The sequence below is a fragment of the Haliotis rufescens genome, unplaced genomic scaffold (assembly GCF_023055435.1).
Source record: "Haliotis rufescens isolate VD_foot unplaced genomic scaffold, xgHalRufe1.0.p SCAF_4, whole genome shotgun sequence".
NCBI classification, from domain to species: domain Eukaryota; kingdom Metazoa; phylum Mollusca; class Gastropoda; order Lepetellida; family Haliotidae; genus Haliotis; species Haliotis rufescens.
In genome coordinates this window covers 13,108,794-13,121,876 of record NW_025964112.1, presented here as the reverse complement: position 1 = coordinate 13,121,876, position 13,083 = coordinate 13,108,794, and the positions used below count along the sequence as shown (strand labels likewise).

The following is a 13,083-nucleotide window of genomic DNA, read 5'->3' as shown; positions in this document are numbered from 1 at the left end:
AAATAGGAAATAGTTAATAGTGAATTTAGGTATAATAAATTCAGTGTAATTATTGACATATAATATATTAGGAAGTATTTTTCGTTGGGGGAGATATTTACCGCGAAACTACAATATGGCAGCGCCCATGTTAAACATGACTTGACTTTGGAGCACGAAGGACGTGTTGCATAAGCCGTTTGATACGGATTCTCTTTATTGAAGAAGACACGTTGTTTCAACAGTATACGGAGAATGCGACTCCTCACAAGTAGTGGGAGAGTGCTGGGGACTTATTGGTTGGCGTGTTTTTAGTTAATGCCATAATCATGTTTTAATCCCTAGTTAAAAATTGTCCGTTTCTCTGTTTGCAATTATATAGTTCCAGGATAGATACCTATTTATAAACACTATTTACTTATGCTGGATAGTGACCCATTATGTCAAAGGCCAAGGGCCGGTCATTGCCAACATCTTGTCATAGCGCACACATGATCGCAACTCGTTTTCATTAGCAGATCAGGGTTCTTCAACAACCAGTGCTTGCCATAAAAGGCGACTATGCTTGTTGCGGCCGGGCTCGCTGACGTGGTTGATTCATGTCATCGTATCCCAAATGAGTAGATCGATGCTCATGATGTCATTCACTGGATTGTCTGTTCCAGACTCGATTATTTACCTACCGCCATCATATAGCTGGAATATTGCTTTGTGTGGTGTTAAACATGTTAAAGAACAAACAGAGCACCTTTAGAATACAGTACCACAACAATGCTTGCCATAAAAGGCGACTATGCTTGTTGCGGCCGGGCTCGCTGACGTGGTTGATTCATGTCATCGTATCCCGAATGAGTAGATCGATGCTCATGATGTCATTCACTGGATTGTCTGTTCCAGACTCGATTATTTACCTACCGCCATCATATAGCTGGAATATTGCTTTGTGTGGTGTTAAACATGTTAAAGAACAAACAGAGCACCTTTAGAATACAGTACCACAACAATGCTTGCCATAAAAGGCGACTATGCTTGTTGCGGCCGGGCTCGCTGACGTGGTTGATTCATGTCATCATATCCCAAATGAGTAGATCGATGCTCATGATGTCATTCACTGGATTGTCTGTTCCAGACTCGATTATTTACCTACCGCCATCATATAGCTGGAATATTGCTTTGTGTGGTGTTAAACATGTTAAAGAACAAACAGAGCACCTTTAGAATACAGTACCACAACTTCTCGTGAGGAGGGTCTCTGCCGTAGGTCACATGTCTCAAAGACAAGCAACCAGTTTTTGTGAGAATCCGTCAGACGCAAACTCACGACCTTCAGATTGTTAGCACGACACCTAACCGACTGAGCTACGTCCACACTGTGAAACAAAATGCAAATTTACCTAGTCATGCCTACGACGTAACGGAACTGAACGAAAAAAGGGTCGAATAGGTCACGGACCCTTACCAAGGTTATGGGTAGGCATGGTGTCTTGTGACTTTAGTCTATCGACACATACGAATGATCCCGATGCCATTTGGCACACTCGTCCCATTCCGTAATCTACAAGATACCGAGTGGTGAGGAATGATCCGATATGGCGCGAACTGAAAACGACTCAAGGTGTCAGACGTCAGACGTCGAACTCGCGAGTACGCATGATTGACGTGTTATTTAATAAATCGTAGGGTCGATTTTGTGACAGAAACGTATGGTAGGGAACACTGTAAGGAAAATGTGGATAATAGCACGAGGGAGGCATGTGCATGGCTAGTGACGACACAATGGTGAGTTCGCTTTTGAATCAGTACTGAAAAAAATTTAGCCGGTGAAAGTGGCTTGTGTGAATGTTCCAGGACAGTTTCCAGTAGCCAAAGTATTCGACACAAAACCATTTAATTCTTTTTACTCGATGTGTTTGTGTGATGATATTAGGAGAAACTAAACGGGTAGATTTACCGAACCCTAATGATCGTGAAGGGATGATTGATCGTAAAGGGGATCCAAGGGCTAAGGACAGAATTCGGGGAATCTAATAGCCACTAAACGGGTACCTAACCCTAATGATCGAAAAGGGGTGATTGATCTTTAAGGAGATCCAAGGGCTAAGGATAGAGTTCGAGGTAACCAACCCTAATAATATCCCTAATAAACCAAATTCTTGTGCAAAATAATGAAAATTAATGCACTGAAAAAATAATATATGTATATAAGTTCCCATTTATAACCCTTTTAGCCCCTTGAATTACGAGAAAAACGAAATAAAAAATATATAAAAAATAAAAGTGCTTTTGTAAACTAGCGCTTGCTATAAAATGCGCCGCCGCAGTCTATATTCAGTGAACAAATATTCAAAACTCTCCACAGCCCTTGGCGTATTCAATGACATTTCGTGTAGAGATGATAGATCACTAAGGGGGGGCTTATGCACACTCGATGACCCCTGACGTCACAGGGTATTGTTTTGCCAGTGTGACTGGCAACAAGATACTACAAATTACGTCATAGGGTATTGTCACGTGTTTGAAACATTTGTGGTACTGTATTCTAAAGGTAGGCCCAACAAACAAACAAACAAATCATCAGCAGATTAGAAGGGATAACTATTAAAAACAATAAATGATTCAGCAAACATGGCAAAAGTGATTTTTGTTTTGAATTATTAAGAATACACCAGATAAACACGGGTGCAGTCTAAAACGGCACCTCAGCAAAACGTCACCAGTTTCTCTGGCGAAAACGGCACCGCATTTGGCAAAAACGGCTACCATGTGTCGGGCGTAAACGGCACCTCTATTTTTAATAATGATAAGAACGATTTTTGTAGTAAGACTTGACTGTATATGGTTTATTTACATGCTCACGGTTATCACATGATACAGCATGTTTTTTTTCCTGACATTCTTCTCGCATGCAACACTATTGAAAGGCCATTGTGAATAATTGTGATCTAACAGCACCATGTTAGGCCTCTTAAATACAGTTTCAGCTTAAATTAAGTAAAGGTTCTTAAAACTTCAAAGCATATAATGTTTTCACAATAAGTTAACTGCGCCTCCCAATCAGAATCGGCAAGTACATTGGAGTAGGGGTCTAATTTCTTACTTGTTTTATTTCACAATTTCAAAATTCTTCAAAGCATGTTATGTTTTCACAATAAGTTGAGTTGCGTATAAGCTAAGTTGGATTATAGTTGGAGTAGAGGCTAATTTCAAATGTAAACTTGTTTTAACATCTCACAATTATTGGTGTTTGCAAGTCACCATGTAAGTTTAATATCACTTATTTGATCAAGGTAAAAAGAAATAAGGTGCCGTTTTCGCCAGGCAATAGTAGCCGTTTTCGCTTGAGTCAAGGTGTCGTGTTCGCCAATCGGTGCCGTTTTGCTGAGGTGCCGTTTTTGCTATAACCCGATAAACACTTTGGTTATATAGAACTTCAGAAAAGATGTGGTGTTACATGATTATTGAACAAGAAGATGATGCATATTTAGCCCTTGCTTACAATCTGTCTGTCATTTCTTCCTGAAATATTAATATTTTTCAACCTATTTTGACCTGTTTTTGTTCAAACAACCCTAACCTAATCACAAAATCCATAATATAAAATATTATGGATAAGCATGTGTAGATTGATATTTTGGCAAATTTATTTGTGTCTCTTGATAGACGACAAATTGGTAAAAAAAAAATCTTATTTACATTATTAAATTTAGGCTGGACTAATTTCTTTTTCTTGTACTTCTATTACGGATTCTTTGTACCAATTTCGAGGAGGTATTAAAAAATTATCATTAAAAAAACTTGCATTATGGATTTATGAGGGCAAACTTAGGCATGTTAGTGTAAAATTAAACCTTTAAATTGTTAATATTTCCTTGTGGGTTAACTACTCATAAACAACATTCTGCAACTCCAAGGAGCAAAACATTTAGAAACAAAATGGGAGCAATAACATCAGCATGATCAGTGATCAATGTAAAAAGAAATGTTTTAGAGAATATATGAAGATCAGTTTTTCCCCCTAGGAGGTCGAGACTGTATGGCACTGCAGCAAAGGATGTCCGTAAAGCAATAAAGCAGGGTGACAAACTACATGGATATACTGTCAAGAAAGTAAGTATCTCATTGATGTGCAGCAAGCGACGCCATGATGCATAATGATGGGTGATATAGTGATCAACAAGTTCAGCTGTCTTTTAGTTTGTTCCCATGCCATTCAAAGTTGGAGACTGCCTCTGTGGTCTAGTTGTAGGGGGTTCGCCCTGAGAGCAGAAGGTTGGGGGTTCGATCCCAGGCCGCATCATACCAAAAGTCGTTAAATAATGGAACTTGTTGTTACCCTGCCTGGTCCTCAGCATTCAGGGACTAAAACAAGGATTGTTTAGCTCCGAGTCAGTAAACTGTGTCTAAGTGTGGGGCATTCTGCAGCATGGACCTACAGAAAAATTTTCAAGGTGTTATTTAATATTTCAGAGAGTCAATGAACATGATGAAACGGAAATAAATTATAGGGTAGATTATTTCAAAGTGTAAAAGTTTACTATAAGTTAAAATGTATATAAGATACCCGCATTTGGGCATGAGTTAACCCTGTTATCAATCAAATGGGGAAGGAGGCCTTTCCTGTATGTTTAAAGTTAAAGAAAACAGAATTTTAATTTTTTTAAAGATTTCAACGTTTGGCCATTTTAGCGAAAAGAGATGTGACAGTGGGATTGTTTAACAAATGTTTAAGGCACGTCAGGAGCAGAGGTTAGGAAACGTGAACAAATTGTGCAGAGTTGCATCCCTTGGCTTCTGCTGGCCCTGGGTTCAAAAGTCAGATTTACCCTGAGTTTAAGTCTTCTTCCATCATTCCTCTGCTTCTGTTTGGGAGTTTCACCATCAGCATCTTTGACTGCCTCCTTTGGAGCAAAATTGAAATAGCTGAAATTCTGTTCAAAAGTTGCATTAAACCCCCACTACCTCACTCATTCAATGTGTAATAAGTGTGATAAGTGGGCAGTATCATTGAGGCTTGAGTGTTTCTGATTTTGTACTCTATGTTTCAGGTATCTGAGGTGCCTGAGTTATATCTAACTGCCATTGCACTGGAGCATGATACCACTGGAGCTCAACATCTTCACACAGCCCGCGATGACGACAACAACACATTCGGGTGAGTAGTCTCAGCCCAGGTGAACAACACTCTGATTACATCGCAGAATATTTGTGTGTTTGTTGGTTGTTAAATGCCATAGTCACTAACATTTCAACTAGTTTACAGATATATGAAAAATGGTCATAACTAGCTTTAGGCAGAACTCCAAAACCGTTGAATATTTCTTGGTGAAACTTGCTCATCTTCCCAAGGCAAGGGCTTTAACTGACTATTAAAGTCCAGTTTCCACCCTTGCCGAACTAGGCTAGAATAGGCTATTACGAGTTATGTCACTTCTATGTCCCTCCTATTGACCAATCAGATTCCACCTCACATATCTCTTGCCTTTGCTTCAAACAAAATGGTGGCGCCAAGTCAAGACGATCTGATCGGTAATCAAGATCTATATCGTAGTAAAATGGGTCTTAGAGGTTAATTTGTTGCCTATTTTGGAAGAGATTCTTATCAATAATAAATAATTTATGGCTCTCTGAGTTTGATATTGGCCCTTTCATGTTTAAGGAGGGGTGCTCTTTTTGGGGTGATAATTGTCAAAACGGAAATCTGATGATGAAACTGCTTCTGTTTTGTGTATACTGCAAACAGTTCACATTTGAGATATCATAACTGTTTAACCTTTAGCCTGCTGAATTGTAAAGAAGGTGTATAGTTTTACAAAATATTAAAATTCAAGTTTGGTTTTCATTTTCAGTGTTGCATTCCGCACAACACCGCTGGACAACACTGGCGTACCTCACATCCTGGAGCACACCACACTCTGCGGCTCAGACAAGTTTCCTGTACGGGATCCATTCTTTAAGATGCTCAGCCGGTCACTTGCCACCTTCATGAATGCCTTCACTGGTATGTACAAGTATGTCTGTCACTTGCCACCTTCATGAATGCCTTCACTGGTATGTACAAGTATGTCTGTCCCTTGCCACCTTCATGAATGCCTTCACTGGTATGTACAAATATGTCTGTCCCTTGCCACCTTCATGAATGCCTTCACTGGTATGTACAAATATGTCCTTCCCTCAGCAGTTTCATTGATGTCGTCAGGCTTTCACAATTTGTATCAGCGTATCAGTTGCTGTGATTTAAATCTGGTATTTTAAATATATTTTTCCGCGCTGTTTGAGGATAGTCAAGTGTGGAAACTGAGCAATAACCAAGCCTCATAAACAGTCTATCACATTAATATTTTCAACTTTAAAAACGAAACAGTACAGGAACCTTAAGCTCAAACACAAAAGCTCAAGAGGTGTTTTGTTTTCAGCCTATGACTGGACGATGTATCCATTTTCAAGCCAGAACCCTCAGGACTTCCAGAACTTACTGAGTGTGTACCTCGATGCCGTGTTCCGCCCCACACTCAGGGAGCTGGACTTCAAGTGAGAACACCATGTCAATAACCTGCTATTACAGTAGTCACAGCCTGATTGCACTTCGCTGCCGTGAAGGTCATTGGGTAACATAGTTGTTAAAGCGTTTGCCTGTCATAGGGATCGATCACCCACATGAGTACAATGGTTGAAGCATATTTCTAGAGTTCCCTGCTGTGATATGACTGGAATACCATGAATATTGCTCAAAGCTGGGTAAAAACATGCTAGTTGTAATAGAGATCAATTAATGCATAAACAAGATGATAATTAACTGATGCAGGGTTTATTTTGAGCATGATGTTCTGCAGTAATGTTTTAACCTGACCAGTTATTCGAGTGCTTATCGGAGGTAATACGGTATGTACTTTCCGTGTTTCAGGCAGGAGGGTTGGCGTCTGGAGCCTGAGGACCCAAGCAATCCCTCTTCCCCACTCACCTTCAAGGGCGTCGTCTACAATGAGATGAAGGGCGTTTTTGTAAGAATTTGTGTTATGGAACTATTAGGTTAGGCTCTCAGGTGCCAAGACACAGACTAATCCTTGCATGGCACTATTTCAATTTTACATGAAAGTTGTGACACCTGAGCAAAAAGGACAATGCTTCTGATGTTAGTTAAGTCAGTTAACAAAATGCAATGGAAACAATTGTCGTAAAGTTTGTCATCAAACACAAAAGTGCTTTATTTCAAAATGTGACATCAATATGGAAATGTGTAAAACTGAATAAGAATAAGATAATGACCATTACTTGTGACCTACTGACAAGTTGGTCCCTGGCTTTTAAGACTATTGTGGTGTAATGATAATTCATATCATGCACTCTTTGGGGGCATGGGTGGCCCAGTCATCTAAGCCACTGCAATTTGCTGTACAGAGTTGTGTCTCTTGGGCATGCCAGAATTTAATGATCATGGGTTAGAATCCCAGTTCAGCCTGATTATGTTTCTAGATTTGTCAGGACCATACCTGTGCTTGTGGGTTTCACCAAAGTGGTCAACGTCTAAGTCCTGCATCACTTCGGGCTTTCCTCCCTCATTAAGCTGACACGCCGTGAAATACTGTTCAAAACTGTGTTCAACCTCACTCACTCACTCACTGACTCACTCACTGACTCACTCACTCACTCACTCACTCACTCACTCACTCACTCACAGATAAGTATACTCATTGGAAGCAGTAATGAGTGCAATGTTTCCTCCCTACCAGTCAAGCTCCCAGGCTCTCTTCAACCAAGTGGCTCACAACAAGCTCCAGCCAAGCCACACGTATGGAGTGGTGTCGGGTGGAGACCCTGCTTACATCCCTGATCTCACGTGGCAACAACTGAAGGACTTCCATGCCACACACTATCACCCCAGCAACTCCAGGTCAGTGTCTTCTCCACACCACACACTATCACCCCAGCAACTCCAGGTCAGTCCCCTCCACATCACACACTATCACCCCAGCAACTCCAGGTCAGTCCCCTCCACACCACACACTATCACCCCAGCAACTCCAGGTCAGTCCCCTCCACACCACACACTATCACCCCAGCAACTCCAGGTCAGTCCCCTCCACACCACACACTATCACCCCTGCAACTCCAGGTCAGTGTCTTCTCCACACCACACACTATCACCCCAGCAACTCCAGGTCAGTCCCCTCCACACCACACACTATCACCCCAGCAACTCCAGGTCAGTCCCCTCCACACCACACACTATCACAGGGTGTCTGGTGCTAGTCACGGGATTTTGTGAGACACAGGGTGCCTGTTGCTAGTCAGGGGAGACACAGGGTGTCTGGTGCTGGTCAGGGGATTTGGTGAGACACAGGATGTCTGGTGCTAGTCAGGGGAGACACAGGGTGTCTGGTGCTAGTCAGGGGAGACACAGGGTGTCTGGTGCTAGTCGGGGAGACACAGGGTGTCTGGTGCTAGTCTGGGGAGACACAGGGTGTTTGGTGCTAGCCAGGTGAGACACAGGGTGTCTGGTGCTGGTCAGGGGATTTGGTGAGACACGGGGTGTCTGTTGCTAGTCAGGGGAGACACAGGGTGTCTGGTGCTAGTCAGGGGATTTGGTGAGACACAGGGTGTCTGGTGCTAGTCAGGGGAGACACAAGGTGTCTGGTGCTAGTCAGGGGAGACACAGGGTGTCTGGTGCTAGTGAAGGGATTTGGTGAGACACAGGGTGTCTGGTGCTAGTCAGGGGAGACACAGGGTGTCTGGTGCTAGTCAGGGGAGACACAGGGTGTCTGGTGCTAGTCAGGGGAGACACAGGGTGTCTGGTGCTAGTCAAGGGATTTGGTGAGACACAGGGTGTCTGGTGCTAGTCAGGGGAGACACAGGGTGTCTGGTGCTAGTCAAGGGATTTGGTGAGACACGGGGTGTCTGGTGCTAGTCAGGGGAGACACAGGGTGTCTGGTGCTAGTCAGGGGAGACACAGGGTGTCTGGTGCTAGTCAAGGGATTTGGTGAGACACAGGGTGTCTGGTGCTAGTCAGGGGAGACACAAGGTGTCTGGTGCTAGTCAGGGGAGACACAGGGTGTCTGGTGCTAGTCAAGGGATTTGGTGAGACACGGGGTGTCTGGTGCTAGTCAGGGGAGACACAGGGTGTCTGGTGCCAGTCAGGGGATTTGGTGAGACACAGGTCGTCTGGTGCTAGTCAGGGGAGACACAAGGTGTATGGTGCTAGTCAAGGGATTTGGTGAGACACGGGGTGTCTGGTGCTAGTCAGGGGAGACACGGGGTGTCTTGTGCTAGTCAGGGGATTTGGTGAGACACAAGGTGTCTGGTGCTAGTCAGGGGAGACACAGGGTGTCTGGTGCTAGTCAGGGGAGACACAGGGTGTCTGGTTCTAGTCAAGGGATTTGGTGAGACACAGGGTGTCTGGTGCTAGTCAGGGGAGACACAGGGTGTCTTGTGCTAGTCAAGGGATTTGGTGAGACACAGGGTGTCTGGTGCTAGTCAGGGGAGACACAGGGTGTCTGGTGCTAGTCAGGGGAGACACAGGGTGTCTGGTGCTAGTCAGGGGATTTGGTGAGACACGGGGTGTCTGGTGCTAGTGAGGGGAGACACAGGGTGTCCGGTGCTAGTCAGGGGAGACACAGGGTGTCTGGTGCTAGTCAAGGGATTTGGTGAGACACAGGGTGTCTGGTGCTAGTCAGGGGAGACACAGGGTGTCTGGTGCTAGTCAAGGGATTTGGTGAGACACAGGGTGTCTGGTGCTAGTCAGGGGAGACACAGGGTGTCTGGTGCTAGTCAAGGGATTTGGTGAGACACGGGGTGTCTGGTGCTAGTCTGGGGATACACAGGGTGTCTTGTGCTAGTCAGGGGAGACACAGGGTGTCTGGTGCTAGTCAATGGATTTGGTGAGACACAGGGTGTCTGGTGCTAGTCAGGGGAGACACAAGGTGTCTGGTGCTAGTCAGGGGAGACACAGGGTGTCTGGTGCTAGTGAAGGGATTTGGTGAGACATGGGGTGTCTAGTGCTAGTCAGGGGATTTGGTGAGACACAGGGTGTCTGGTGCTAGTCAGGGGAGACACAAGGTGTCTGGTGCTAGTCAAGGGATTTGGTGAGACACAGGGTGTCTGGTGCTAGTCAGGGGAGACACGGGGTGGCTTGTGCTAGTCAGGGGATTTGGTGAGACACAAGGTGTCTGGTGCTAGTCAGGGGAGACACAGGGTGTCTGGTGCTAGTCAAGGGATTTGGTGAGACACAGGGTGTCTGGTGCTAGTCAGGGGAGACACAGGGTGTCTGGTGCTTGTCAGGGGAGACACAGGGTGTCTGGTGCTAGTCAAGGGATTTGGTGAGACACAGGGTGTCTGGTGCTAATCAGGGGAGACACAGGGTGTCTTGTGCTAGTCAGGGGAGACACAGAGTGTCTGGTGCTAGTCAGGGGATTTGGTGAGACACAGGGTGTCTTGTGCTAGTCAGGGGAGACACAGGGTGTCTTGTGCTAGTCAAGGGATTTGGTGAGACACAGGGTGTCTGGTGCTAGTCAGGGGATTTGGTGAGACACAGGGTGTCTGTGTCTGGTGCTAGTCAGGGGAGACACAGGGTGTCTGGTGCTAGTCAGGGGAGACACAGGGTGTCTTGTGCTAGTCAAGGGATTTAGTGAGACACAGGGTGTCTGGTGCTAGTCAGGGGAGACACAGGGTGTCTGGTGCTAGTCAGGGGAGACACAGGGTGTCTGGTGCTAGTCAAGGGATTTGGTGAGACACGGGGTATCTGGTGCTAGTCAGGGGAGACACAAGGTGTCTGGTGCTAGTCAGGGGAGACACAGGGTGTCTGGTGCTAGTCAGGGGAGACACAGGGTGTCTGGTGCTAGTCAGGGGATTTGGTGAGACACAGGGTGTCTGGTGCTAGTCAGGGGAGACACAGGGTGTCTGGTGCTAGTCAGGGGAGACACAGGGTGTCTGGTGCTAGTCAGGGGATTTGGTGAGACACGGGGTGTCTGGTGCTAGTCTGGTGAGACACAGGGTGTCTGGTGCTAGTCAGGGGAGATACAGGGTGTCTGGTGCTAGGAGACAAAGCACCCAAGCATGTCTGTCATAAATGTTGTAGCACCTCTCTGCCCATCATCTTTAACTTTCAGAACCTCAATATCCGAGAAACCATTTTGCGTAAAATTCTAATTTGTCTTTCATAAATGTTCTGTGTTCATATTCCTAATTTGGTCTGAAAACAGACAAGTGTTTGAATTATTTTCATAGCGTTTAATTTGTTTTCATTAGATGAGGGCAACATATTTTCTAAATTCATCCATATGCTATTTCAGACAATGTCTGAATGAAATGTTTTGGGTGAACATATCCCCTGGTTGATGTCTTGATGATGGTGGATTATTATCCGAGTTGTGTTGCAGGTTTTTCACATATGGCAGTTTCCCCTTGGAGAACCACCTCGAATACATCAACACCAACTATCTGCAGCATTTCTCACGAATCCCTGTCAACACTTCCGTCCCAGCTGAACCTCGATGGAAACAACCGGTAACTGCTCCCATGATGCAGCATAAAGAAAATTTGAATAATAAAGTAGGGTGGATGTTTGCTGAGGTGATAACAAAATGTTGCAATGTTACAGGGATTCTCTTCCGAAACAGGTCTCAACAAGTTAAATGTGGTTTAACGTCACTTCCATGATTATTGCACTTATATAGTGTGTGTTTCTTTGGTGGTTTTATAGTGCTAGCCCACTGAGATACCATGCTGCAGTTTTACATGGATACCCAACACAGACACAGCATACTTACTCCGAGCCGACCAGTCCTTGCTTTATCCCATTTAGTGCCGAGCACCAGGCAGGGTAACAACAAGTACCATCTTGTGGTATGATGAGGCAGGGTAACAAGAAGAATCACCTTTTCACCTTGTTATGACATGGCCGTTGTTCGAACAGACCTTCCAGACTCTATCCATTAAGACCATGGAGGCGGTCTCTGATTATGAAATCAGGTGATCAGAGTCTGCGACTATGCAGGTTGTGTGTCATCATCCTGGATGGCCACATCTTTGATCATGTTCTAAGGTCACTGCTTAACTTGCTTCAGACTTGACTATTTACTGGTCGCCATAACATAGACGGAATATTTCTGACTGTAGCGTTCACTCACTTGTTGAAACTATAACATGTTTAGTTTTCCTTGTATCTTGAGGATTTGAAGCTGTTTGTTGTTCTGATGATGTGTCTGCTGATCTGATGTTTGTCATCTGAATATTGTGTTTGTTATTCTGATGCCTTGTCTGTTGAAACAGCGAGAAACAAGCATCACCTGTGCCCCAGATCCAATGGCCGCTGACCAAGACAAGCAGACGTCTGTTTGTATCAGTTACTTATTGAATGAGTGAGTACTTTTATGATCTGATTAACAGATGAGAGTATGTATGTTTTTGAAGCAATGTCACCTTGTGGGAATTGTGGGTTAGAATAATTCCTCGGCAACCTATTCTTGTTGTAAGAGGCAACCAAATGGATTGGGTGGCCTGGGGCTTTGACATATTTGATTAGGTGTGATTGTACACCGACGACGTGAATTGTTGCTCACAATATCGATCACTGTATTGTCCGGACAGGCTCGATATTTACAACCACCACCCCACCATCATATAGCTGAAATACTGCTGAGTGAGGTGTTAAACCAGAAACCTACAAAAAGGTAATGTGTGCAGTAGACTCCTTACAGCTGTAGGAGTAGAAGTGTGTACATGAGCATACAGAATAGGATTATATCTAAGGAGGCAGTATTCCGGTGGGGGTGTGGGGGTGTTATTAAAACAAATTCATCTTGGATATTAGCAGTTACTGTATTCAACGTAATAAGCGCCCCACTCTAATAAGCGCCCATGACGATATTTTCCAATATATTGGCTAGTGAACAATCCCAATTAGCACCCTTCCGACTGATCAATGTACACAATACGTGTACATTTATTCGTGTATAATACGCACTCGTGTGTTATATGCACCCTTAATTACGGGCAATTAAATTCTGGAAAAATATATCTGTCGTGTATGATACGCACAGACTTTTCTTTTGTATCATTTTAGGCTGTCAGCATAAACCATAAAATTTAAGATCTTTCGACTCTTTCACCAAA

General features: G+C 44.2%; 1 protein-coding gene across 3 annotated transcripts in view; it reads left to right on the top strand.

Annotated features, from left to right (window-relative positions):
• Nucleotides 1-107: 107 nt before the first annotated feature.
• Nucleotides 108-13,083, top strand: part of LOC124111371 (presequence protease, mitochondrial-like) — a 28,751-nt gene continuing 15,775 nt past the window's right edge. The window contains exons 1-9 of one of the 3 annotated variants that reach the window (XM_048382005.1): nt 108-278; nt 3,999-4,086; nt 5,025-5,131; nt 5,826-5,977; nt 6,393-6,507; nt 6,881-6,977; nt 7,707-7,867; nt 11,349-11,475; nt 12,241-12,329. In XM_048382005.1, the coding sequence (XP_048237962.1) occupies nt 235-278; nt 3,999-4,086; nt 5,025-5,131; nt 5,826-5,977; nt 6,393-6,507; nt 6,881-6,977; nt 7,707-7,867; nt 11,349-11,475; nt 12,241-12,329 (980 nt within the window). In that variant the 5' untranslated portion in view covers nt 108-234. Of the gene's footprint in view, nt 279-3,998; nt 4,087-5,024; nt 5,132-5,825; nt 5,978-5,997; nt 6,028-6,101; nt 6,128-6,392; nt 6,508-6,880; nt 6,978-7,706; nt 7,868-11,348; nt 11,476-12,240; nt 12,330-13,083 lie in introns of those variants that run through there. The other 2 variants (XM_048382006.1, XM_046471044.2) reach the window with 2 other exon arrangements.